Here is a 27,733-nt window from a genome sequence, read left to right as displayed (position 1 = left end):
GGAAAACCAACCAACAGAGTGAAAACCTTTACTTTTAATATTGTGGATGAAATTGTTAGAATACATTTTGATTTGGTGTATTTTACCAATCATGATAATGAGATTATGACTCATCAAACATACACACACACATACCCATGATGGCTTCGAGAAGCAATAATGAATTGATTGTGTTCAAAATGAATTGGCAGGACACATGTACAAACTAAAAAAACAACAACAAAAAAAACCCCACCTTTTTCAAAAGTTTTCTTTTGCAGTATCCACATTTGACCAGTAGATGGCAATGGAGTGGCTAATTCAGGTTCACTGAACTGATTAGACTTTCCTCAGGTGTCAGCAAACTTCCATACATCAAAAACGTTGAATGGTGACTCTTTCTCTGGTTTACTGTAATCAACACCCTTAATTTTGTAGAATCATTGTTCATAGATTCTTATATAATAAATGCAAGGGATATACAAACATTGAGAAACATTTAAGTCAACAAATAGCTTGTCTAACCCTAAGAAATTGCTAGCATTATACATACCAATAGTACTGCAAAAAAATCTTATTTCCAAGATATGCATTCATATTTATGTATTATTCCATTATCAGCGCTAGTTATTTAATTTTATTACATTGAATTAGAGGTCATCCAAAAACAAGACCTTCCTTAACTAAGTTAATGAATTACTATTCATTAACTTAATTAAATTAAATGCTACAATACTTCAGAACTGTGCGCGCGCGTGTGTCTGTGTTCATGATCACTTAATAACATTAACAATTGTTTTAGACAAGTTTAAGATGAGTTAGGATGTGTACTCTCAAAATGGCCACTATGAGAAAGGCTTACAGAAATACAAGGTGCGCATCACCAGCCTTAAAAAAAAATCCTGTCCTGATTTACTTATTGGTAATACGTTATTATTAATATATTCGATTTTGTACTCTTGTCATTTCTTCATCAAATATTTTATCCCCTTGGGAGACATTTCATCATGTTGAAAACACCTAAACTTAAAAATCATATTAAAGTTTTAATCCTCTCTTAAAAATTCCATCATATACATTTTTGTCTGGCTGTTATTCCTCAAGACCTGCACTTGCAGACATGAGCACATGTCTTCAGGTTCAGTCTTAAGAGGACCTAATACATTTTGAAAAAGAAAAAAAATGTCTTCAGATGTTTTGTTTTGTGTTATGAGGATTTCTTAAGATGTCTCAAGACAAGGTGAAGCCTGAGTATATGTTTTACCCTGGGTTTTGGATGATTACTGAAATACGCTCTGTGGCGAACCAATGTTTATGAGTCTTTTTGTTTTTCTTTAGCAAAATAATGAACAAATGGAACAAATGACTTTTGAACCACAAACGCTATCGTTAGAAATACGAAGCTAACGTTAAGCTATCAACAAACGACCCTACAGGTAGACGACCTCAACACTCGCACAAGTAGCTTCTCACATCTTCTATATTTGACACGATGGCGTTTAATACCTGTAACAACCTAGTTTACCAACTGGTGAGCAACTGCTGTTTTAAGACACAAGAAGAAATTCTCGAGTCTGTTATTTGCTGATATATTTTATCAAATATTTTTTTTAAGATAAAGCTTGTGTAACCACAAATGTTATTTCAGGAATTTAAATTTGAGACGAGGGAACGGGACTAACTATTTCCATATTTTAGGACTCGTTCCTATGCCATTTTATTTATTTGGAGAAAAAATAACCATGTTTAAAAATAAAAAGGCAGTTTCTGGGCCACAAACAGGAGGACTCAATGTTTGTCAAGACTGATTTTCGATGCAATGTAAATATCATAATCAAAAAACTAAAGAATTTAATACTAAGAAAATAAGCTCCTCATTAACAAGACACTTTACGACAACATTCTGCTTTATTTAATTGATGCACTAATTTTTTAACATCTGAATCAATGAGTAAGTAAATTCAAGACTTATCTGGCTTCCACATACTTTTTAAATTTTATAACTTTTTCCTCAAAAAGTGTAATTTCAGTCATTTTAATCGGTTGGTGTCATGGATGCGCTGCTGTATCAGACACAGTTAATAGAAGTTTTAGAGAGGAAACTGTATTTTCAAAGGCAAAATGCAAGTAGGCACTGAATGATCTTCCTCAGTCTGATATCTTTATGATTTGCTTGCCGATGTTTCCACCTTTCATCATTGAGCAAAATGCCACTGCGAGAAAAAAAAGAACCCAGTCAACTTTTGCAGAGTTAAATCATGAAAGTTAAAAGAACAGGACTCTCATACCTCCCATATTTTCGATGCCATTCACAACAGTTTCCAGCACCTGCAGAATAAAAAGTAAAATTAGAAATGGCAAAAATCACACAGCCAATCAATAATATCCTCCTCACCTTGATTTGGCCGGATTTAACCAATTGGCTGAGCTCACACAGGGCAGCTTCTGCTTTGTGCATATAGTTAAGCACCATAAATCGCTCCCGGGTGATCTTCCTCCTTCGCAAATGATCCTGAGTCTCATCGTTCAAGGGCGGAGGATATGGAACATCTTTATTATACTGTGAGATCTGCCCACACAGGATAACATGGCCACCATTGTTCATCTTGAAAGAGAGAAAAGGAAGCTAATATGTCAGACTGAAAACACAAAACATCGGCGCTCAAAAATCTGAATACCCAGCCAAAATTTTTAACTTGTGTGCGGCATAAAAGTGTAATAAAATACCTATGAATCAACATTTTCTTTTGAAATAAACAGACGCAACACAAGCAGTACCTGCGCAATGATGGAATCACTGATGGCTCCTCCCACATTGTCAAAGTAAACATCGATGCCGTCAGGGCAGCACTCCCGAAGCCGCGTAGGAACGTCCTCTTGGTGATAGTTGATAGCAGCAGAAAAGCCCAAATCCTCCACTAAAGCTTTGCACTTCTGCTCAGAACCGCAGATCCCAACAACCCTTGCACAACCATCCAGCCGGCCAATCTGTGATATGATGCAATCAAATTTTTCTATCAGTGGTTCACAAAACTGCTACCCTGTATCTGATTTTTTATTATTTTTTATACAATTATTGTTCCTGGCAACTCCCTTCACTAAACCTAAAGCTTTTGGGAAATTTGCTTAATTGCCAGGTAAGATGATAGATACCTCTCCACCGCTTCATAGCTTAGCCCAGTGAATGGTAGTAAATGGGCAGTGTAGCACATCTCTTTCTTGCTCGCTAACCTTTCAAATCCTGTAGTTCTCTGTGTATATTCCAGCTCAGATAAAATATAAGTATTAGCACCAGTCGCTTAGCTACTCATCGACATTTTGACTTGTTTGCTGAAGTTCAGATGAAGCTTTTGAGGTGCTCGGTCAAATCCCTGCGCACCAAGTCAGGAAGGTCATCCTATGTGTGAGATTCTAAGACAACAATGTCCTGTAAGTTTGAAATGTTATTTAATAATGAATGTTGTACAAAACACTATTTATATCAATGCTAACAAAGACCACTGTAACTGATGACTTTGATGGAGGGATGCTTACAGTTCCCATCCACTACCATTCACTGTCCTGAGCAAACTAGACCTGCTTGTGAGCGGCTCTGGTGAGGATGGACAATTAGCATATTTCCTAAAAATGTTGTCGCAGTCCTTTAACATTTCTTATATTGAAATTTATTTTAAAATATTTTGAATCACCAAGATAGCAGCAATTCTATACATCCAAGACTTGCCGGACCTAAATTTGGAGTTAGTTTACCTGTCCAGCTATGGTTCCACAGGCCCCCGCTGCACCGCTGACCACCAACGTCTGATTGGCTCCTTTGGTCACATGACCTTTCTCTCTCATGCCCAGCAGTGCAGTGAGGCCTGTCATGCCAACTGGACCCAAAAGGTAGGACAAGCGCCCATCAACCAACTGTGGATTCACCTGTAACAGACACGGACAGTTAAAACACGGACAACGACTGAATGATCGTGACTAACGAATCCCAGTAAGGCGCAGCGACACCTTCTGTAAAACGCTTCCTTTCAAAACGGCGCGGGTCTGCCAAGGCCAGTTGAATGACGTGACCACGTCTCCCTCACTGATGGCTCTGCAGCGGCTGGATTCCACCGCCCCGACGCCTCCACCATCCACACACTCACACAGCTGCCATGGCTTCAGGTACTCTGCACCGGTGTCGTCATTCATGCGGCATCTCTGAGAGGCAAAGACAGAGAGATAAGTTGGGGTGATGTGATGAGACATAGGTACAGAAGTTCAGCCTGTGTTTCTTGAAATAACTTCAGATGCGGATTATGAAATAAACTGATAAATGTTGTTTCTAACTGACAGACCATGTAAGGGTCAACTGACAGGTAAAGTGTCCGAACAAGGACCTCCCCATCTTCCAGGTCAGATTTCAAAGTTGTCTCCTCCAGGCAGAAATTTTCTGGAACTGGCACCCCATTTGAACCTTGGAAATAAGGATTGTTATCATCTCAAATATTGGTCATTTTTCATTTTATCATATCGTTTTCTTTTATCAGTACTGTACCAAAGGAAAAAAACGAACAAACACCGGGCTGTGTGAAGTGGGTAAAATTTGATTCATCAATTTATTTTGTCATTTGGTTTGGTGAAATCCTGCTGGGACCAGAGGGAATTTCAATGCTCATAAAAAAAATAAAAATGTATGTTTAATGCATTTAAAAACAAACCTTAACATTTATTTTATATATTCTTTAATACGTCTAAAGTTACTTACACTTAAGGCACTTTTAAATGTATGATTCATATCTCGTTCCAATAAATTTACGTAAATTTTGACATGAAAATATTGACATTTACTGCAACTGTATGTTAGACGCAGCAAGTCAATATTTTGGCCTCGAAAAAAAGTTTTTTTTTACATTTTAGCCACACGGGTGCGATAAAGTTACAGCGCTGCATACTACAAGAGAGATCAGTTGCTATTGTTCACTAACTAGAATATTTGACTAAACATCCTACCAGGTCGGGAGCTGAGGACGACTCTCTGCACCTGCATCATTGAAAAGCAACGTTAAAACCTTGATTCTGAGCCTTCAAAAAGCCGATTCGACAGCAAGAGTCTGATCTGATGGTGGTCCGCTAGGCTAAACGTGTAACCGAGTTGTAGGCATTACAACAACGTCCAGATTAACCATTCAATCACAACTCTACTTTAAAACCCGCCGCGACATTGCCGTAACAGATCCTTTCTATCTAGGTGCACCAGTGTCTCTTCAAGGTAACGTGAGAGAGTATCCTGCTACCAACATCCGCCTTTGTGTGACCCCCCACACCTGCCATGCCGAAAAATCCATGTAAACGTGTTGAGCTGTCGTTTCATTTTGCGTGTGACTAATCTGACGTCGACAAAGAATTGATGTGTTACATATGACACGACTCGATCGTCTGACCGTTCTCAGAGAAGCAGTTCGGCGAAAGTGCGACATGATGTAATTGATGTTCCGGTTTAGCGGCAGGGAAGTATCTCGACTTTCGCTCATCTTTATCTTCAACTGTGCCCTTTAGCCGCGAAGGCAGCTGAACTGAGCCTGAAGCGGTATGCGGGCGCTATGTTTTAATAATAAATCCCGATTATTTATCAACATATGAGCGATCATTCAATGAATTCAAACACATCGAGTTTATGTTTCCCAACAAAAGTGTGTAAACGCCGTCGTGGTCGACGTTGACAGCGATCCACCCTTGCTCGGCTGACAAGTGACGCCTTGTGGAGGAATCTGGCCAAACAAACAGACAAAACTTTATTGACTGGCTGCTGGGTTACACTTGTAACAGACCAACTTTAGCTGTGGCAGGGTGCTGTTCAAACAGAGAAATGAATTCGTGTGTGCACCGGAGGGAGCGGATGACATGTAAGTAGGTAAACAGCAAGCTGTTTAACTAAACTGCTAATTGCTACATAGTTAGCTAGCTTCACCTGCCCTGAAGCCCCAGCTCTCTCTCTCTCTCGCTCTCTCTCTCTTTCTGACACATAAACCCATACAAGGGGAATTCAAAATTTCCACAAAGCTAAAATTACAAAATGATGGCATGGACATGATCATAAACGATATGCCAACAGGAAACACTGTATTGGTTTATTATCAATTTTATTAAAATACTAAAAAAAACTACCTTTCACATTCCCCAAGACCCTAGTTGTCTTCCACCTGCTTCTTTTTAAACAAACTATGGAAGACCCAAATATATTCCATACATTCTCTTTATAATGCAAAGACGCAAAAAGATATTTACACACCAGAAGCTTGTCTAATCAAAGGTTTGGGCTTCTTTCTTGAATTTGCTCATCAGTTGAGGCGCTGATTCAATCCATCGTCTGATTGTTTTAGCAGTTCTGGCTTCAAAAAACCCATCCAAGTGAAAGAAAATCTGTTATACTCACATAAACTGGCACAACCGGGGCTCTCGGTGTTGTGGCAGTATCATAGGAGGCAGGCACGACTGTCTGGTTCGATTTCTTGTCAATTGCATCAGTGAATGTTTTCAGACTTTGCAGGTTAATTTAGGGGCAACAGTGTACAAGACAGCCTGGCAGGCAGAGACCAGCCCCAGCACATGCTTGGTCATGTCCTGTGGTCTCCCCCCCCCAATCGACTTGTACATTTATAAACATGTAAATGTCTTGTGATTTTAAATAATGTGACATGGCTATTAATGACTTCCAGGAATGCCATGTCCAGTTCACAGTGAAAATGACTGATGTATAAATAGGCACTTTCACAGCACATGTGAAATTAATATTTTTGATTAATTCCGTGAACGTTTGCCACGTCTGGGGAGCTGGTTTTGTGCATCCTGGCTCGCTGGGACACTTAGATGGAAATGTGGCATCATTAATATCATTAATCACACATAAGCTTTTTACAAGGTGACATGGAAGAAAGTGCATATTTATGGATAAATCAAGGACAGACAGGGAAGTTTGCTCGCCTATGTTGGAGGTTGGTCCCTATAAAAGACTGGAATGTGTGATAAAGTAGTACTTTCAGTGCACCCAGAAGTGTGCGTATGGGTGGGGGATGGGGTTTATAAACAGGCCCCAATTTTGAGATGATGGGAAACCTTATGAGTAATGAAATGGGAAATGAATAAAAAGCCAGCTTTTGTGGAAACGAGTCTTGAATGGATTCTAAATGACTGAAAATCTATATTTTGGGTCAGATGCAGGAACAATATTTAGCAGTTGTGTGAAGTAATTCATGACACAATATTATATGTTCCTGAAATGATTAAAATATATATATACATATTTAATTTAAATGAAACTTTGACACATAGTTAACTTACAAATATTTCACCTTCCTGTGATTTGAAAGTTGCAGTAGGCCATACGAGTGACTTCATTTCAAAAGCAATTACTCACTTAAGTAATTATGTACAAAATCTCAAGCATATTTAAGTAAATTGTTACTGCTCAATCACTGCCTTTCAGCACCATCTATAATAAGAAACAGCTTCCATTTTCATGTGCACACACCGTAGTGTGAAGAGAACTTTCTCCGACAAATCCAGACCTGTAAGGGAGAACTGAAAGTGAATGTAAAACTGCTTGCAGCCGGGTGCGCCTGCCCCGCCATCCCCTCCGTTCTCCCCGCGTGTGTGTGTTGGAATTTCCCGCATGGACTGTGAGGGATCTTGCTCCGTAAATTACAGTGCTTTCTGTGTCAGAGGAAGACCTTTTATGGGCATGGAAGTGGGTGTGGCCAGCAAGCTGTTGGCGGTGGAGGGAGGGGAATCACAAGACGAGCGCAGACCCAGAGAGCCTCGATGGTGTTCAGCGAAAGGCCGCATTGTCAGTGTGTGTGTGTATGTTTTTCCCCCTGCAATCCGAGTGCAATAATGTGCAACAGACAGCGGCAGTATTGAACCCGCGTCTCTGCAGATTAGCGCTGCGTTTCCGATCGGAAAGGACCCTGTGTGGCGGACCCACCTCTTTTTTTCCCTCTTGACTTTGTTGCGGGGGGGGGGGGGGTAACAAGGGGGAAAGTGTGTGAGGTCAGCAGCATAGCATGAGTCAACCTTGGGGATGTATGCAGTCATCATCGCGGGCCTGCCGCCGCCGCCGCCGCCGCTGCTGCTGCCGCTGGTCGGACGAGCTGCCCTCAGTAGCGCCTCTCCTGACAGTAAGTACCGGGGTGAGGCAGGACTGGAGCTGCGGTGCTCATGGCTGTTGTTGTTGTGGGGGTGGTCGACAGTGTGTGTTATTGTGGTGCCAAAGTTTTGTTTACTGCTGAGGATCAACCCTCCGTACTGGCTCATGTTGTTCAATCAAAGCGGATATAATGCACAGAAAGACACATGTGACGTAACAGTCTTGTTGACAAGTTAGTCAGCGATACAACCGCACTTCTAGCCTGCATTGTCTGCTCAGTTTGTTGCAATAGGACATGGCATTAGTAACTGGATAATCCGTTTCTTCCAACAAAGGGGTTCTCGTAAATAGCAGGCTGACCAGGGAGAGCGAGCGAGAGAGAGAGAGAGAGAGATGTGACGGGAGGGAGGGGGTCCAAGAAGAAGAGTCCTGCCTTGGAAGAATGTTTTCTTCTTATTCTGTTTTATTCGTCTCTTGCACGGTGCAGGCCTCGCTGGTGTGTGAGCACAGGTTTAAACGAGGAAACAGCGTTGGATTAGGGCGGCTAATAGTGCTGCTGGACATTTATTTTAAGCCTGCAACGTGTTACTTTGTTTATTGAGCTAAACCCCAGGGTTGTGCAAGGTTGCACTTGTGATGCGTCACGATGATCCCCCTCTTCACCTCACATTTAACGCAGCGTGGTCGCTCTGCACTTGTGTTTATGTCCGCCTGGGTAGGCTTACTCATGTGCATCTTGCAGGATGTTTGAAGGATTTTGCATAGCTGGTGATGCCTTTGCAATGATTGTTAGACAGAGAAATGGTCGTTGAGGTTTTCAGAGGTCTGTGGTGCCCCCGAGCCAATGCAGGATCTGAACAGCTGCAGCTGTCTATTTTAAGGAGCGTGTGTGTTTTACTAGGCCACCAGAGTAAAGGGTGACAATTGCCAGTCACTTCCTAGGTTGTCCAGAGGTGGCCTTTGCCAGGAGAATGCTGTGTAGATCCTGGTATTAACTTGTGCAATTAGCTTGACAAATTATTTTGTTCAACATAAACAAGAGGACAGAGTCTCTGGCCACGTATTTTGGAAGGGTTTACTGCCACAGAAGATTCATATTCTATACAGATGGCACAAGGGTTGAGATTTTAGCAGAAGCACTCTGCAACTGTGTGCATCTTGGATTTTGGCAGCCTGCACAGTGTCAAAATCTGTTCTGAAACCTGGCCATCATATAATAGTTTTGATAATCGTGCTGCAAGCGTAATGGGGTTACCATAGCAATAGTCTTGATTGTATACTGGCTATCAAAAGCCTACATGGCCACTTTGACTTTCCTCCTGCTCTCTTTTTCCCTCGCGCAGACCGTTTCATCGTGACTCACGCTTGCTCACTTTCAGTTGGCCTCTTCCTTTTTGCAGCAGCCACGGTTCAAAGGGCATGGTTTCCCCCTTTTCACCTCTGATGAGTCACTCATTTGAAAAAAAGCGTGGCTTCTCTCATGTTCCACGGTATCTGCCATCTGTCCAGGTAGTTTGGCGGCAAAATGAGCTTCATATCTGTCCAGTCAGTCAAGCAATGAGGGCTTAGATACAGACAGTCAAGTTTTTAAGACATGCTTCATTGCTGATGTCATGGCTCATCATTTAATGTGGTGCAGTCATATCCCGTGATGACATTTCCATGAACTGTTGATTTAGCATTCTGCATCAACTGTCTTGCAAGTTCTTCATTTCAAATTCAGGTCTGTTAGGAGACGTGCTGGCCTGCATGCAGGACTTAATCCCTGTGTCATGTGAGTTTAGTGAATAATGACATAGTTTAGACCTACCCCGCCCCTCCTCTATTCTAATACCCGATACCTTTCAGTGCAGGGCTATTGTTAAAAAAGCGAACAGCAGGTTTTTACATGGCTCAGGCGGGGGTGATAATGAGACCCCCCTGTGGGTACCGCTTTGGTGTGATGCCTCAATGCTTGACCTCTCTCTCATTTTCTCTTTGCAGGGTGTTGCCCATGAATGAGAAAAAAAGGCAGCCTTCTTCTGATCTGCTAAACATCGGCCTGCGACCTCTCCAAGTGTGCCGAACAACAGCAGAGGGAAAGAGAATCATATTTCTGGTTGAAAATCCCACTGATCATCAGTGTAGCCCTGCAGACTTTTTTGGTTTTTTTGTTAGTGTGGATACCCCTTTGAAGGGTACAGCAAAGCTCTCTTTTGATTAGAGCTTTTGGATTAACCTATTCAATGGACTCCAGTAGAGCATGACTAGTCTGGTTTGATTGACAATCTTCATCCAGCCTGGTTTATTGATGCTCGTCATGAGTTTACCTGTCCAGCAGAAACCCAGCGCCAAAAGAACAGGCAAACGTATCACATTTTTCACCGATCAAAACGTAGCGATGAAGGAGACATCTCAACACCCTGATGGGTCTTATTATGTTCCAGGTAGCACCGCTTCAGATCCTGGACAGAGTGAGGCTGCAAGTACTGTGACTTCGAATCCAGAGGGTCCTCACATGTACCTCAACTCTGTCATCTTCAGCCCAGACAAGGGTGATCAGAGCAGGGGTCATTATCAACAGACTGTACCAATGAAGTGGGCCCATCAGGAGCCCAGTCAACAGCAGCCATCACTGTCCCAGCAGCAGAGAGCTGCTTCTTGGACCACCATGTCTAACTGGGGACAAAACTTTGCTAATTACATTGGAGGAGTTAATGTAACTGACTCAAGGACCCAGACTGCATTCGTGAAGTCAATGTGTGAGAGCTCTGGTGTACAGCCGCACCAACAGCCGCCTAACAAAGCTCCAGACAAGCAGCCGCTGGCACCAAACCCCACAGTGGAAGCCTACAGGGATGCTATAAAGGCCAGGGGCTTAGAGTGGGAGCAACAGCAGCCATCCCAGACCTTTCAAGAGACCCTGAAGCCTGGTGCACTGAACCCCCAGCAACACAGCTCATCCCACCCAGGAGGAAGCTCTGTCTTGCAACCCTTTCAGTTGGCGTTTGGTCAGCCCAAGCAACACCTGCCTGCTTACTACCAGACCTTCCAAGGGAACAGGACAACGCTACCTAATCCACCTAACTACTCCACGCAGGCCAAACCCCCACACCAGCTTCAGCAGCTGCAAAAGCAAGAGCAAATACAGCGACAGCAACAACATCACATAATCCAGCAGCAAATCCAACAGCAGCACCATCAAATGCAGCAGCAACAAATCATTCAGCATCAACAACACCTACAGCAGCAGCAGCAACTACAGCTTGAGCAGCAGCAACAAAAGATAAAGCAACAACAACAGCAGCAGCAGCAGCAGCAGCAGCAACAGCTCCAAATTCAGCAGCAAATGCAACATCAGCAGTTGCAACAACAAAACCCTCATGTGCTTGACTATTACCCTAGTGCACAACATGCACACCCTCACCCACAGCCTGTAGTTGTACACTCCCAGGAATCCTCTGTTCCAGCTGCCCCAAAAATCCAGGAACCCATTATCCAGGACATTACCCCAGAACCCCAGCAGCCATCAGATCCGCTGCAGCCCCCTCTTCAGTCTGATCCCTTGTCCCAGTCGCTGTCCCAGACAGAGCTCCAATCCCAGCAACAGCTTCGCAGATCACGACGCCTCTCTAAGGAAGGCGGGGCACCATCTGACAACCCTTTTCTTGCCTCATCGGATCAGGGAGGTCTTGGGTCGCAGGGCCCCCAGAACGGGGCCCGTGACATCCTGGCAGCCCCAACGGGTGTCATCCAGAGCACACGCAGGAAACGCAGGGTATCCCAGGAGGTCAACCTGGAGACCCTTGCTCAGAAGGCCTCAGAAATGGAAACCCTTCCATCACATGGTGTTAAGGTAAGCTACTGATGTATCGGTGCCCCTCACTCTGTTCAGTTGGGAGACTTTGTTCTTTCCTTTTTCTCTGTCCTGCCCTTTTATACTTTCATGTTTAATTTTCCCTCCTTCATTTTTTTCTGTTTCTCTTGCTTATTTGCTCACTCGTCTCTTTCTTAGCTGTTTCCTCTTAAGCAAAACTGCCACATGAAACAAGCTTAAACAGAAAAGGACTGGATGTTCTGAATGTCATTGATTGCATTTTATGAACTCGTAGCTGGAAGCTGTAATTGAGAGTATTTGTGTGAGAGCTGATTATCTATTTTCCTAGTGTTATTCCGGGGTATAATTGCAGTGAGACTTCAGCTCCCCCAACAAGAGCAGGAACTGGAACAAAAGGCCCAATACAACTGCCAAAAAGACTGTGCCAAAACTTGTGTTGTTTGGGATGAACATGTTGCTAGAAGAGATGTGGAGTGTAATCAACACCCAACCAAGTGTACAGTAAAGAACTAAGGAGCTCAGCTTAGCTTTGTGTGAAAATCTTTGGGTTTATTTAACACCAGTCGTGTCTCCGTCAATATGTTCTGAGGCGTATTTTTTTTTTGAAGTATCGCATTAGGAGAGATGGAAACCAGTGATGCAACAAATTTTCATGTTAAATCGATGTGTAGTCTATAGAATTTCAGAACACTTTGAAAGATGCGTGTCACAGTTGCCCAGAGCCCAAAATGATGTCTTCACATTTGTCCAAAACCAAGACTCTTCATTTTCTGTTATAAACTTCAACAAAGCAGCAGATTTGTATTTTTATGAGACTAAAACCAGCAAATGTTTGATCATTTTGCTTGAAAGAGGACTAAAAGTAACATTAAAATAGGTTGCAGTGAGTTTTTTTCCCCTTATGAATTAATCAAATAATGCAGATCTAATGGAAATGGCAAAATAGAATTCAAAACAAAACAAAACACTAGTGCTCTTCTTTTTTTTTTACACTAAACGAATGTGGGTTTTTTTTAACCTTTTTTGTAAAAGCATATATGTACAAATGGCAGGTTGACTCCACTTTTTTTGGATAAGCACTGTTGTAGCAAATCTGATTCCACTGCTGGCATCCTCCCAAGTATTCCCAAACTTTTTCTTTGTCTGTGTCTAGCATGCAGCATGTGCAGTGCTATCTGACACCACAACTTGCCCAAATTAAAGTAATTCCTCGAGATCTCCTTACACTTGTTTTTAGTAGACGACTAGGGTGACCACTTCTACTTTTACTCTGTTACAGCCATGTGTAATGTTTCCTCAACAACCATTTTTGGCCAGAAGTATGTATTACGTAGCTTTGTTAATTCTCTCCAGACCAGACAATGGAAATGCACTTTATTCTAATTTCTGTTTCACTTGACACTTAAATGGAAACTGAACAATAGGGGGGTATATAACATCTTGATTCTTACTTTTCAGCTCTCACAAGATGTTTCCAGTGACTGATAAATAGGGCTAACTCCGCCTGTACCAAGTGAAGTCATGCACTTCTCTGTGTCGATTTGCTGAATGTCTCGATTGTGCAACAAGTTCTGCTGCCAAACAACACTGAGTCAGTATGTCTATAGTTCAGCGTGGCCGTGTCCTGGATATGTCTCCTGGCTAGCTGATCATATAGTTGTATAGTTTCTGGTTACATTACTGCACACCTCCCCCATTCCACCAAAGTAGAGAAACTCCAAGCTGGCCTCACTTGCCCTCCCCCCCCTCCCTCCATGCAGGGAGGGGTGCAGGGTTGCCCTGCCTGCAGTGCTCAGCAGAATCTCTCTCCACTGCTCTGGTGTAGGAACTGGAGTTTTCCACCAGCAATAATGAGCGCAGTTCCATCGTAGCCACACTGCTGCGTGCCTCTCTGCCTGTTGAGATGCAGTGTGCAGCGACAGTGTGCATCTGTCTTCATCAGGCCTGTGATGTGGTGGTTCAAAAGACTTTTAAGCTGCTCCATTCCACACTCGTTGCTGTAAATCAAACAGGGCTGCTCTTGCCCACTCATTATGGTTTGTCAAAGCAAAAATGTGAAGAATGTTGTTTGGGACGATTCCGTTTTGTGTACCTGTAACATCAAACGAAGGAAGTACAAGTACTTATTGTGTAGAGCAGCAAAAAGTACTCACTGTAGTGATCATAGATAACAGCAAAATGCAGTAGCGTTATGTTCAACATTTATTAAACTTTTCTGCTTTTCGCAGCCATTTGTTGATGTTTTTCCCCTCAACATCCAAAACAAAACCGTTTTAAATGTTGTCAATGCAAACTGAACCATTGCACCCCTGGTTTTCAAGCTTTCTCTTGTTGTTGCATCGACCAGTGTTTCAGCCCACCTCTGAGCATGGACTTTTGTGTGGTTTGATAGTGTTTTTTTATGAGAGGTGTTTTGGAAGGAAGATTCTCATGTACTGTATGGCTTCTAATTTGACAGCTTGCCCAGTTAAGTAACAGCCACTCGTGTCAATTGAAGTGGAAGAATTTGTGTGCTGTGGTGTGATAAGCTGGAAAGCTACACGACAGTTAGTAGAACTCGTTCGGAGAAGTAATTCATGGCACCTGTTGCGTCATGTGCAGAATTGCTATGCAAATTTATTTCACAAGTTCAGTGGATTTGAAACCATGTCCTTCAGAACTTGTCAGCTGCATTAAGGCTTATCAAAATGTGTCAATGGTTTTTGATAAAAGTTTTTTTCACCAATCCTGTAACTCGGTTTGAATGGTCTCTCTTTAAGAATTTTATATTTTAGCACCACAAAGTTGGAATAAAGCACCTGTGAGGAGTAATACCATGCATTTGCAATCAGCACATTAGGCATTGTCATACTGCTTTTGCTTGCTCCCTAATATTGCATGTTACCCACTCTTCTTTAGCAGGAGCCCCACAGACCCTGGAGTCCCACTGAGCCAGAAGGTCTGAATGAAAAGAGGCCTCGGGATGACAGTCTCCTTCCTCTCGTCATCCCTGTCTCTGTTCCAGTGCGGAGGCAGGAGCCCTCCTCCCCTGACAGGGACGAAGCAGCTCTGGCCTCCGCCTGGCCACCGAGGCCATCCAACCCCCAGGACCTCGGCCACGCAGACCACAAGCCCTCCGTCATTGTCACTCGCCGACGCTCACTCAGGAACTCTTTGTCAGAGAGCTCAGAGCAGGTGCGTACACCTCCATTCTCACTGAAGTTTTTAGCAGAATCTGCAGTTTTCTTTGAGCTTTTACCTAAATGGATACATTTCCCATATTTGATATCATGACAGAGAACGGGGATTAATATGCTAGTGTTCTTTTTGTTATTGGTCTCTCTGAATTCAATGCTATTAATTCCCTTCGTTTATGCCACATCATCCCCCCCAGCACATACTCCCTTCCCCCACCATGCTCTTGTCTCCCCTGCCCCCACTTGCAGTTCTCCCCACTTTACTCCCTTATGTATGTGTGTGTATGTGTGTGTGTGTGTGTGTGTGTGTGTGTGTGTGTGTTCAGCGGTGCCCTGCCCCAGATCCTGCAGATTATCAGGGTTTAGCTGTATTGCATGGCCATACCGGTACTGTACATTATGTACCTTAAGGCTGAAGGTTGGGTACCTCGTCCTCTCTTATCACCTTGGATTTTGTGTTTTTCTTGGATAAGAAAACACAATTTCATCAAGAAATTCTTAGATAAGAAAAAGCAATATTTTGTTTTTCATAAAGTCAGACATAAGACAGGACTCACTAATGTTTCCCTCTTAAATAAATCTTTCCTTACCAGAATGGCACAGAGGGTGAGAAAGACGACGATGGCAAGAAGTTCAAACGGCGTCCCAGACCTGAACCTCTCTTCATACCGCCACCTAAACCTGGCTTATTCATTGCTCCGCCAGTCTATTCCAGCATCACACCCTACCAGAGCCATCTACGCTCCCCTGTCCGCCTTGCTGACAACCCCCTCGCCATGCCTCCCTACACACCTCCGCCAATCCTCAGCCCCGTCCGTGAAGGCTCAGGTCTCTACTTTTCCACGTTCCTTTCTTCAGCTGGGGCTCCCAGCTGTCAGGGCCTGCCACCTCCTGCAACACCAAAGTCAGCCACACGCAGCCTGTTGTGCTCAAGTAAGAAAAAAATATTAATATTAGTGTTAATTAATAATAATAATAAAAAAATAGTGAACATGCACAATAAAGCCCAAATACTGATCCAGCTTTCAGTTAAATTTTCGTATTGTCGTTCACGTAGGTAGCTGTGACATGACGCCGCCAGTTCTGTCCGCGATGAGCGAGGCCACACCAGTCAGCATCGAGCCGTGAGTATCCCCCTCTCCACATCCCAAACTCTCAAGAAGAACGGTTTGTGTATAATTTCAGAGAAATTCTACATGGTCCTCCAAAGCGTACATTACTTATATCTGGAGTAGTCACTCTGCAATCAATTATCCAGATCATAACACAGAGCTGAATCATGAACTGTCTTGAAAGAGAGCAGAGACGTCTTGAAATTCTACACCCGTCTTTGAAAGCAGCCTACCCCCATTACCGCTGTTACCACTGGAATCTTTTGCCCTGTCATCCCCAGCCAGCATTAGCCTCCTGATGGAACTACACAATCTCTCTCTATCCAACTGCATCCTGTCTTTCCATTAAAAAAATTAAGCCACAACCTTTAATCGGTTTGAAAAGGAATGACTAATAAAGGCGAGGTTTGTTATGCAAATGTTAGTTGACGTTATTACTGGAATTAGATTACAGATGGCACATATCCAATGGTCTGCTCATATTTGGCTTCTGCAGAGCTGCAACCTTGTTGCCTCTTAAACACACCCGTGTGATTTGCAAACATCCGAAGATGTTTTGGTTGCCTTTATTTGAGTCGTTGCTGTTTAATTAATAACATTACCTTTTCCCAGGGCCAGAATCCCGTTGCTAGACTTGAACTATTTTAGATAGATAGATAATTACATGTCAGTGGAAAATATACTCGTGTATTTTAAAGAAAAATGTAGCCATACATGTATGCGCACAAGCATCAGCTTAAATCCCACTGATTTTCTTAGAAACTGACAGGAAATCACCTGAAATTTGACCTAGACATTTTCACTCTTGTCACCTTCAAACACATTTCAAGGTCACGTTTACCTTGCTTTAAAGCGATACTTCACCCAAAAAACATTGCAGTTACTCACGAATGGTTGTTGTAAGCTTACAAAGCTGTTTATTTTTACTGCTGTTTGGGCCCTCAGAATGCAGAAAAAGCCAGTCATGTATATTTAGCTTGAAGCTAATTGAGTCCCATAGCCACCAACTACAAACGGCAGCAAAATTATCCAAAAACACTCGTCCACGAAAAATCTCAAGAGTATCCTCTGGTGTCTCCTTTAATCCCCAAACACTTTGATTTGAGCTAGAAACAAAAAAAAGTTAACACTGCCAGCATGGCTCTACTGTAAACATGCATGGACAACCCATATCTGATACTGTAATCTGACTCTGATTCTATGCTTGTGGTGTTTTCAGTGTAAATGAACAGTATGCCGCTTTGTGATGTGGTCAATACTGTTTTACACCATTCATAATCATGTACATATACACATACACTCATTTAACCCGATTAGAAATGGTTGAAGATGAAAAATGAAAGAAATGGGCTCCATGCTGCAGTGAAGCAAGCACGTGCAGGCTGAAAGGACGATTAGAGCAACTTCTATTTTTCATCGTCAACTACGTCATCATCATCAGAGAACAAGGTCATCTTATTTTGTCCCAAAAGATTTAATTTCCAGTTATATAATACAGAAGAAAGCAGCAATTAGAGTTTTTGAAAACTCACCCTTTTCATCCCTCTCGAGGTTTTTTTGTTGACGTTGAACTTGTTCTCAAGTATGGTGAAATGAAGCGATGTTAAAAGACCTCAATAGAACGTGGCCCACCGCCAGGATCATCCATAAATGTGAATACAGCCATTTTAATGTTTATTAAAAAGATTGCAGAAGAACTTTGCCGTTTTAAGTATAGCAAGACTCCCAAACCATTAATCAAGGAGTATTTGTTTGTTGTTGCATCAACAGTGAGGTGTGTTTTTTTGGGGGGGGGGGGGGGGGGGTCAGAATTGTGCAAGCTGTTCTCTGACTTGTGCCAGCTGCGAGCAGTTAGTTAGCGATGAGCCAGTGAGACTCCCAGTAAATCACGCATTCAGTTGGGCCTGGTGTTCTCCCAAATACGAGAGCCAGACCTGGCAGTTCAACTTTGAGCAGCCCACCCACCCCGGGGGAGGATGCCAGAACACACACACACAGCTGGAAATAGTAGAGGCTCGCTGGAAATGCAGGGGAGGGATTGGGCACCCGCGAACGAGATGGTCTCCCACATCATGAATTTCTGGGTTCACTGAGCATAGAAACCTTTAGAAACATACTCTAGGTTAGTTGTTTTGTCAACTACCTTCACCTTTGTCCCACATCTGGATGAAGAGTCATCTACTTAAAAAAGCGTGTTCCGTTTAAAATACAAATTTTAAAAGATATTATTATTCACTGATTGTGCTGAGAGCACTTTATAACAAGCTTGAAATCAGACCAAGAATAGAGCTCTTTATATTGTCATGACTGGAATATTTAATCCACCTAACCAGCGTTCACATTAAAATCAATTCAGCCGCATCCTTGATGACGATGATGTCCTCTCCTCAGACGGATAAATATTGGGTCACGGTATCAGGCGGAGGTGCCAGAGTTGAGGCAGAGGTCAGATGTTGATCGGGATCACCATCGAGCAGAGCTGGTCTGGGCTCCACTGAGTGAACTGGAGGAAAACCCAGACTTAAACAAAAGAGGTACGGAAAAATCTGTCATTGCATAATTTGTTGTTTTGCATGAAGAAACACAATGAAACTGCCTACAATCCGGTTTATCCCTCATCGCTGTACGCAATTTGTGTTTTTTTTAAACGGAACATGAATAATAACATAGCTTACAGTCATGATCTCTGCCTTTTCAGTGGAGGACCTCATGCATCTGGCCTGCTCCAGTGTTTTGAGTGGAGGGGGCACCAACCAGGAGTTGGCACACCACTGTCTGTATGAGTGTAAAGGGGACATAATGGTGAGTATAATATAACAGTTGTATTCAACTGGTGGGCCTGGATTTTCATTTGTAAAAAGACAGATATCATTTAAACACGCGGAATGTTCCATGATGCAGCTTCTTCTCAATTGAGTGATCAAAGATTTCAGTTTGAAACAGAAATGTGTTTACTTTTCTGCGAGTATACAGACTTGAGACTGTTTTTGAGAGACAATGGTGCTGCTGAAAGGAAGAAAGTTCATTACCAGTGCAGCCTAGCAGAATGATAATAATTTAAGCCTTACTAGGACTGAAACACGTCAAAGTGCATCTTGGTGTGTCAGTAGAATTTAGTAGAAGAGGAGAAATACGGCTAACCAACCGGTTGCGTGTAACCAGGTTATTGCAGTGCAGAAATGTTTGATTCTTATGTGCAAAAGTAGCTATTAAAGCCCTTCATCTGAACCTGTGATTTACAGAACGGAAGTGTAAGCTAATAAGCGAAACTTTGTGGTGGCCTGAGATGACTGCGACTGAAATAGTAAAACACTTTGGTTACTCAGTCAGAGGCTGACTGATCCCGCTGTGTGGAAGAGACGAGCTGCAATGCACCGTCAGTGAGGTGTGATGCACAGTTGTGTGGTGTCGTGTTGCAGTCGCGTTTCCCTCAAGAGAGTAGGGAGGTTGTTTTTTTTGTTTTTTTGTAGCCGTATTTAGGACACCAGGTTGACCACATGGGGATTTTTATAGCTTGACTTGATAGCAACAAAAAAACATGTGGCTCAAGAGGTGGGGAAATACTAAATGTGTTCATGATATTACTTTGTGATTCAGGGGTCTTCTGCCTGTTCCCTCACTATGTAAACTAGTGCATTCATCATTCGGACCAGTTCAGATTAAGTGTAGCTAACACAGGCCTGCAAGTCATGCACACCTGGAACTCATTTTGACCACTGTATAAAACAACTATGAAGAACATTGAAGTGTGCTCATATAAAGCATGTGTATGATGTTAAAATGGTGGATGTGCTGCTGCTGCTGCTCCTGCTGCTGCTGCTGCTGCTGATGATGACGATGATGCTGATGATTTTAAATGTAGAACAACATGCTCGCCTCGTAGTAACGAGGTCAAACAGTGTGAGGCAGCTACTCAAGCACCTCTTCACTGGTCATGTCACCTCCATTGAAATCCAAGCAGGAGAGGTTCAGATTCGTGATTGTTAAAGAGAATTAAACAGAGCAGCAGTAGTGGGAGGGATGAAAAAATAATGCACGCTCGTGTATCAAAAGGAAAAACTCTAGTCTTGTGTCCAAGAATAGTCTTGATTCCATGTGACCATAATTGTTATGGAAGGAGATAAGGTCATATAATCACATGCTTAGATATCTGCAGTGCCTAATTCAATTAAATACTTGACTGTACTGAATTATGTTGCATTTTAAAAGCATATTCTATACTGATCTTTTTTTGTATCGTGCAACGATCGCTTCCTTGATATAGAAGATGAATAAGAGGGAAAAAAACAAATGAGCGTTAAAACGGTGATCCTATAGTAACACTTCCTTTAGTGAAGATGCTGCCTGATGCAGACTGTCAGAGTGTTTTGTGGTGGAGGTTTCAGGCCCTAGCGACCAGCGCTGGTCCAACGTTGTCAAGGAAACAAGGGGGTGAGGAGGGGGCTGCAAAAGCGCCCACTCTATGCAGCAGTCTAGCAACATTCTCACACAGTCAAGACAGTTGCTTCTCAGAGAGAGAAGTTCATCATTGTTTAAAAAAAATGCCAGAGAGAGAAAGTGTACTCATGATATAACACGCTGGGGTGCCATAATGCAAGAAGAATCTGAAGGATGTTGTCTCACTCCCCGGTTACCTGGAGGCAACTCGGTGTGTTTTTCAGGTCAATGGAGTACAATTCAATCAGCAGCAACTTCCGCTGAAAGAATGCTGGATTAAGTTACTTGTAATAAACTTCACATTTCTGCTGCTGCTTCACATTAAAAGAATTATTATGAGGTAGTCACAGGACATGCAGTATGTTTGTGAGTATAGCTTTGAGGGCTATTGCTTACAACTCATCTAGAAAACATGACAACTTTCATTAAAGCACTTTAAGCTGTAGAGTCCTGCAAGAATAATGTATTTTTGGAGGCCAACCAGAAAGTAAGCATCGCCATGGGTTCCCTGGACCAAGAGCTGATAGGATTTTTACATGAGATTTTGGATTATTGCCAAAAATAAACTGTGGCCAGCTAAGGTTTATGAGACTTAGATATTTTGTTTAGAAAGTTAATCTTCACAAATCTCTTTTTAGGTTTTTGAAAGATAATACACAAAGCTTAAGCTATCCTATGAATGAGCTACACAGTGGATTCATGAACGCCACTTTAGCTTGCGTCACACTTCCTCCGATTTTAGCATAATACCTTCAATGTCCATGACAACTTTGTTCAGCCACTTCTTATTAAGTGCTGTTAAAGGCATATAAAGATTTGAAATTCACGAGTACTGTATTTAGCAATGTAATTTCATTCTTTAGGGGAAATTTGTGTTCACCACAGATCTTATTTTAGGCATCGACCCAAAAACCCATTCAAAAGTACCCAGTGATTTTGAGATGAGAGTATTGGATGTTTAATCATGCTAACCGGCAAGCCCTCCAAGAATTACCCAACTTCTTTCATAGCAGATTTATTCATGTCATTGTTGCACACAGAATTTATGGAATAAGATCAATTATTGTCTGGCTTCTTTATTTCAATGACAATGATGTCAAACCTCAACATCTGGAAATGGTACTATTAATCCAAAGGTGTCACCAAAACATCCATGACTGGAATACTAAGAACTGTACCTTTTTTAAAATGTTTCTTTTTCAGGCTTCTCTGTCCCTGCTGATGCTGAGGAATCCCATTTTCCCCAAGTCTCATTTTCTGTCAAACTACCACTACTCAGGTTTGTCATTTAATAGACATTTAAAAATACTACAATAAATGTTTGCTGTAAAAAGTCACAGAAAGTAAAATTCATCATAAATACTCCCATGCAATTGTTGTCACTTTTCTGGCATCTGTTAATACTTTATCTGTTGAACATGCATCTTGCTACCATCCTAACTCTGATGGAGCCCCCTGCACTGCCTCTAAGCGATGGCAGCTGCGGTAGTGAGATTGAGGCGGGGGTGCTGGGTGACTGAGGAGGATTGTCAGGGTCAATGCTTTGAGGGGAGGAGGGGAATAGAGAGGGGCTTTACAGCATGTATTAAATCCCCTGGCAGAAGACAGGAGAGCCATTGTTTACCCAGTGATTGAGTGAGTGTGTTTTTAAGGGCGGGGGGCAGGGTTGAACTTGTCGCCACACACCCAGATAGCAGTTAGGATGTAGGTACTTGTTGAGTGATGCTGCTTTGCTCTGTTTTGAAAATGTTTCTCTCTACTCAACTCTGTTTTTGTCTTCATCCCTCCCTCAGGATCAGACAGCTGGACAGCAACTGAGCGGCGGCAGTTCAACAAAGGCATCACTACATACAAGAAGGACTTCTTCATGGTGCAGAAACAGGTACGCTTGTGGGTTTGATCTTCAAATGGTTTGCAACTTTATCTTACGTACAAATAAAATATCCTCAAAGTGTGCAGTGTTTGATACGATTGAGTCGACCACAGTCACCTCTTGTCCCACGTGGACAAGAGGTGACTGTGGGTGGGAATCAGTGGCACAGAGCATTGAGGGGTTTCAATCATATCTTATAGAATGTATGGGTCAGATTTGCTGAGGCTGGGTCTATCATCGCAGGCTTGCATTGTGGGGTTCCTCAGGGTTCAGTTCTCGGCCCAATTCTGTCCAATTTTTACATGGAACATCTCATCAGACATCCCAATTCAGTTTTTATGCATTTGATACCCACGTTTACCTCAGCTTTGGCGAAAATAATTTCAATTTGATGTCTTCACTTTTAAATTGTCAAGGACATCCAGAAATTAACGGCTCAAAATTTCTTACAACTAAACTAAAAAAAGATTGTAACAACCTTCTACTGTAGAAGAGGTTAGAGAGGTCAAAGTCAATCTCTTCATTAAAGTACATTCTTGAAACATTATTAGAAGGGAACAATGTTTCAATTATTGCTTTCAATAATTGTGCCAAACTATGTATTTTTATTGCTGGAACCATGTACTTGATCAAATGTAAATTTGTGAATTTTCAATCAAATTTTATGATCCCACAGTTTCATGGTCAACCATCAGATTCGATGCTTTCGAATTTGATTTATTAAGGTGTCACATTTTCTCAAATTATCTTTGATTTTATTATCTAGATTATTTGTAGGAGTTGATACGTCAGCTGAGGTTGCCTTGTACAAGCTGGATTGTCATTTTACACCTGAAAATGCCCTAAAAACCTTTTAATTGAACGAATGTGTGGCTTGTAGGTGACCACCAAGACTGTGGCGCAGTGTGTGGAGTTTTACTACACATACAAGAAACATGTCAAGATCGGCCGCAACGGAACGCTGATATACGGCGAAGGAGAGCCTTTGGAGAACAGGACCACTGAGGAGGAGATGGACCATAAGGTCAGTCATTAAAAGACATATTTAATATGCATACATCAGAAAGAAATATGACTGAGGAACATGGGACATAATGTATTGATTTGACTGCTGAAAACTGAAGAAATTCACAGCTTTCTGCAAAAGTGGATCATCAGGGAGTGATAGAACATAAATATGGAAAATGAATTTGTGAAATGAGGAGATATGAAACAGCAGTTATATTTAGATCCTCTTTGTTCAACTGAACCAAATGAACTGCAGTTTATTAACGTGAGATACAGAGACTACTTCCATCCAGGGAGGTATTGCAAGGTACTGTTTTGGTAGTTGTTATGGTAACTGTGTAAAGTTACAAGCCCTTCTCATCAGAATTTCCCACACATCAGCTAAGAGTCTGTAATACCTAAAGAAGGTGGAGTTGAAAATGCATCATCATTTATCCCAGCGGTCATATTTTTGTTATTGATATCTTGATTTGGACCCGCAGGGTTCTCACAGACTGGAGCCACAGAGGGAGGAGGATAGCAGGAAGTGGGAAGGGTCAGCTGACAGGAAACAGGATGTTGGCCCCACCAGGGTGACACATACGCTGCAGTCCGTGGAGAATGTGAGCGTGAGATGGATTCTTAAATATTCATGGGAAACTGTGACAGATGGAATAAATAATGATAGGACATAAGCGGATGACAGAATGTTTGTTGAAACTATTCATGTGTCTTTGCCCTCAATGAGATGTTGATAACAAAGTCCAGGCTGCAGGGGGGAAAGCAGGAACTTTTAAAATGTTATCAGTTTTATTAGGCTCCTTTGGTTTATTTACAGCTAAAATTTTGCATAGTTACCATATCTACATGTTGAGTTAATGCATCAATCTCACTATGAGAAAAATGTAACAGAAACGTGATGAATTTCAACAGATGTAAAAAAAATCCTATATGAATCACATTATTTGCATCCTTTACCATCCAAATACAGCATCTGACACAGTTGTTTTCGCAAAAACTAACTATCCCCTCCAATTTTAGTTGTGTCAGTATGAAGTCCTCACCAAATATGTTACAAGATTGTGATGCGAAAAATTGATTTGGAGAATTTTTGCATGGTCAGTCTGAATTGAAATATTTTTATATTTCACACTCTATCTGGGGCTCATTTCACAATGTTTACTATTAGTATCCTGTGTGGCCAATGAAGTCGACTAGTTGTGACGAAGACATGTAAACAGGCTATGAAGAAAGAGAAAGTTGAGCCAACTAAATAGCGGCAAGCTCAGAGTGTCAATATCCTGAGACTTTTGTAATAAAATGAGCTGTCGTGTTGTGGGACTTCAGTTGAACCCTCATTTGATCGGTCAGATCCTTTATGGGAAATTTTACTGCAAAACAGGACAAATTTCAGAGGTGGTTCTCGCTGAGTGAACTCTTCAAAACAAACTTATTTCAGTAGTTCTGTGAATTTGGTAAGAAAGTAATATCGCGTTATGATTATCAAATATCTTGAGTCTACCTGTACATGCTTGAAAACAAGCAATTTGAAGCAACATTTGTGCAGTCTCGTTCAAAATAAGAAACGGATTCTGTTTTTGTGGTGTGCAAATCCAACATCCAAAAAATTTCACTTGACATGCAAGAGATCCAATCCTGGTAAAGCTGTCATTTGATCCTGTTTGTTCGCAGACCAGTTAGTCGTTATACTTGAAAGACTCCTTGCATCAAAAACTTCAATCAAAGCAAAATACTGTACCACTACTCATTTTTCTAGCTGAGCAGCCGATGCTTTTCATCTTTGAGTCATGTACACTGCGCTCAGGCTTAGCAAAGTCATCAGTAAGAATTCCTCTGTTGGCATGTTTGAACTCCTCATCATGGCACCGCCAACTCTCAGCATCTTAGAAACACATTATTCAGCTCCAGTGTGTTGCTTCAGTAATGTTTTTGGTTTTTTTTATTTATTTTTTTTTATTTTTCACTTGTCATTTCCTTTTTGGCAAGCGAAAAGAAATGCCTGAGGCATCAGAAACACCAATCACCTTCGTTTTTCTAAACTCATCTACTCACTAACTTAGCAACGTTAAGGGATCGAATACCCCACAACAGCAGGGAGAATTCTCCTTTTAAAACATACGTATATGAAACACATTAGTGTGTCTCGTTGAACTCATCCTGAAGACTATGGTGGTTGTGAACATATTCCTGCTTTTTTATGTAGGCTGAAATTTTCTTACTCAAAGCCACACAATTACTTTGATCACAGTCGGACAATGGTCATTCTTTCGAAACTGGAGTTCCTGTCGGAAACCTCAGCTGACCTCATCAGATGGGGTGTGTTTGCCCTGGTGAACTCTGCCTGACTGTTCTGCTGGAGGCATGTTGGGTCTGCTGCCCCCTGCTGGATGTTTACAGGGAATAAATTGTCCCTGGATTGTGTAACCTCAATCTGTCTGTCAGCAAACAATGACTCAGCAAGAAACTTTTATCCCTGTTATCCACATTGCCGTTGACATAATAAAGCAATGTTTGCCTTTGTCCATATTTACTGGCTCATGCTCGCGTTCCAGTGTAATCTGATCTGACATTCAAGATGCTCATAAAGCAGCTTCATCATTACCCTCAGTATCTGTGTGAAATGTCTTCAGAGCTTTCATGTTAACTCCACCTGTTACTTTATTGTGTGTGCAGCCGGGATCTGTCCTGATCATGAAAGGTAAGGAGGACCTAGAGAAGGATCAGCCCATGGCCCGGGTCATTAACCCCCCTCATCCACCCCTTTCAACCGTGGGGAAATCACGCTATGATGGCGCCGCACGCAGGACGAGCCCGTCGGCAGGCAGCAAAGGCTCAGCTGGTCAGGAAGGAGAGTTCCCGTGCAAGAAATGTGGCAGGTCAGTGATCAACAGCCGGTTGTGTTCTGGCTCCGTTTACCGATGACATCACCTGTAATGTAACACGAGCTGCTTCAAACTAATAAGATAAAAACATGAAAATCTGTGCAGGAAATGTTGCCCACCTAGAGTTTGTGTTAGTAAACAGAGGCAAGTGTCCCGGGATATTGGAAAGAAAGCGTCGTGTCATGCTTTGATATAAACAGCCTGTCCTCTGGCAACATTGGTCCTGTTGTTGCCAACGGTGTCCTAGCAACAGAAACACAAACTAGATCAGATACATTGTCCATCAATGCAATGCTACCCAGGAACTGGACCAGAGCCCCCCCCCCCCCCACACACACACACACACACACACACACACACACACTCCCCCACTCCCCCACCCCCAACACTCAACCTGGTCATTATGGGTGACTCACCATGATGTACAGTACTGATAGTGGTGCTAGGTTTGGAAATTGCATAATTTTGGAAACTGACTGGTTGTTAAAACTGCACATGAGATTGTAAACGCCGAGTGTCTCGGTTTATTTGGTACACACCCGAGGGTAATTGCCTGTTTCATGAGTGTGATTTAACAAGGCGAATGCAGAAAACACCCTCAGTTCCAGTTTGGCTTGTCAGTTTTCAGTAAAGTGGCAAGGAACTGGTTGAATTGAAGAACAACTGCCGCGCCTAGAGACGTGATATATTCTGTCTGCAGGTTTTGCACCCTGCAGGCCCGGGTTCTAGACCAGGGTGGGGTGACTGACTACCCTCCTCTGTTACAAAGCAAACAAGCGGTATTAAGAGTTCCACTTGGTGCACAAACACAACATAACAAGAAAGTTTATAAAATAGGAGGCAGAGTTCTTTGTGATAAATGTTGCCATTGAAATTATTGTGTTAGTAGTGCTGAGTGAAAGGGTGGGTGTCGTTTTTTTCGGGATTTGTATGAATGCCGTCATCAGTCCGTTACATTTATATAGCGCCTTTCTACTGCAGCGCTTCACAAATGCCGCAGTCGCACACTGATTGTGTCATCCTGCTCATCAGGAGCAGTTAGAGGTTCAACATCTTGCTCAAGGGCACTTCGACACAGTCACCTCTGAGCCACGCCGCCCTCTTCAACACCGCTCATCAATCACGTTATTTAACGGTTCTTATTTTGATTTCATTCCCCTTTTTGTGAAAAAAATGAAACAAATTAGCAAAAGAACTAAAATTTCCTCCTGTGTTGTACTGAAATAAACTTAAATGCTTCTTCAGTAGCAACAGCATTGTTGTTTCTGACTAAAGAAAATGGAAAATTGAAAATTATTTTCAATCAGACATCAGACAAAAGGTGTATGAT

At 42.2% G+C, this 27,733-nt stretch overlaps 2 protein-coding genes across 9 annotated transcripts in view; one reads left to right on the top strand and one right to left on the bottom strand.

Annotated features, from left to right (window-relative positions):
• Window positions 1-36: 36 nt before the first annotated feature.
• ptgr2 (prostaglandin reductase 2) lies at window positions 37-6,527 on the bottom strand. Of its 6 annotated transcripts, XM_086182010.1 has the most exons (9): window positions 6,389-6,488; window positions 4,966-4,996; window positions 4,311-4,429; window positions 3,982-4,173; window positions 3,730-3,900; window positions 2,758-2,967; window positions 2,375-2,584; window positions 2,268-2,307; window positions 38-2,192 (listed from the first exon to the last, which is right to left on the bottom strand). In XM_086182010.1, exons 3-9 carry the CDS (start codon window positions 4,311-4,313, stop codon window positions 2,128-2,130), a joined length of 891 nt encoding a protein of 296 aa, XP_086038136.1. In that variant the 5' UTR covers window positions 4,314-4,429; window positions 4,966-4,996; window positions 6,389-6,488; the 3' UTR covers window positions 38-2,127. The 6 variants fall into 6 exon arrangements, with proteins under 6 accessions (XP_086038133.1, XP_086038134.1, XP_086038135.1 ...); XM_086182007.1 differs by lacking the exon at window positions 4,966-4,996 and having other exon boundaries at window positions 37-2,192; window positions 4,330-4,429; window positions 6,389-6,527; XM_086182008.1 differs by lacking the exon at window positions 6,389-6,488 and having other exon boundaries at window positions 37-2,192; window positions 4,330-4,429; window positions 4,966-4,982.
• mideasb (mitotic deacetylase associated SANT domain protein b) overlaps window positions 5,483-27,733 on the top strand; it is a 23,206-nt gene continuing 955 nt past the window's right edge. Inside the window, exons 1-12 of one of the 3 annotated variants that reach the window (XM_086182002.1) lie at window positions 5,483-5,858; window positions 10,082-11,933; window positions 14,814-15,089; window positions 15,685-16,024; window positions 16,149-16,215; window positions 18,595-18,737; window positions 18,902-19,005; window positions 21,844-21,919; window positions 22,434-22,522; window positions 23,394-23,537; window positions 24,004-24,123; window positions 26,195-26,397. In XM_086182002.1, coding sequence (XP_086038128.1) covers window positions 10,389-11,933; window positions 14,814-15,089; window positions 15,685-16,024; window positions 16,149-16,215; window positions 18,595-18,737; window positions 18,902-19,005; window positions 21,844-21,919; window positions 22,434-22,522; window positions 23,394-23,537; window positions 24,004-24,123; window positions 26,195-26,397 — 3,107 coding nt within the window. In that variant the 5' untranslated portion in view covers window positions 5,483-5,858; window positions 10,082-10,388. Of the gene's footprint in view, window positions 5,859-7,988; window positions 8,130-10,081; window positions 11,934-14,813; window positions 15,090-15,684; window positions 16,025-16,148; window positions 16,216-18,594; window positions 18,738-18,901; window positions 19,006-21,843; window positions 21,920-22,433; window positions 22,523-23,393; window positions 23,538-24,003; window positions 24,124-26,194; window positions 26,398-27,733 lie in introns of those variants that run through there. The other 2 variants (XM_086182003.1, XM_086182001.1) reach the window with 2 other exon arrangements.

Source organism: Aulostomus chinensis, chromosome 17 (assembly GCF_037954235.1).
Source record: "Aulostomus chinensis isolate RoL2024-O1b breed Wild chromosome 17, RoL_Achi_v1.0, whole genome shotgun sequence".
Taxonomy (NCBI): domain Eukaryota; kingdom Metazoa; phylum Chordata; class Actinopteri; order Syngnathiformes; family Aulostomidae; genus Aulostomus; species Aulostomus chinensis.
Note: the sequence above shows the minus strand (reverse complement) of the source record. Positions and strands in the feature narration are given on the sequence as shown.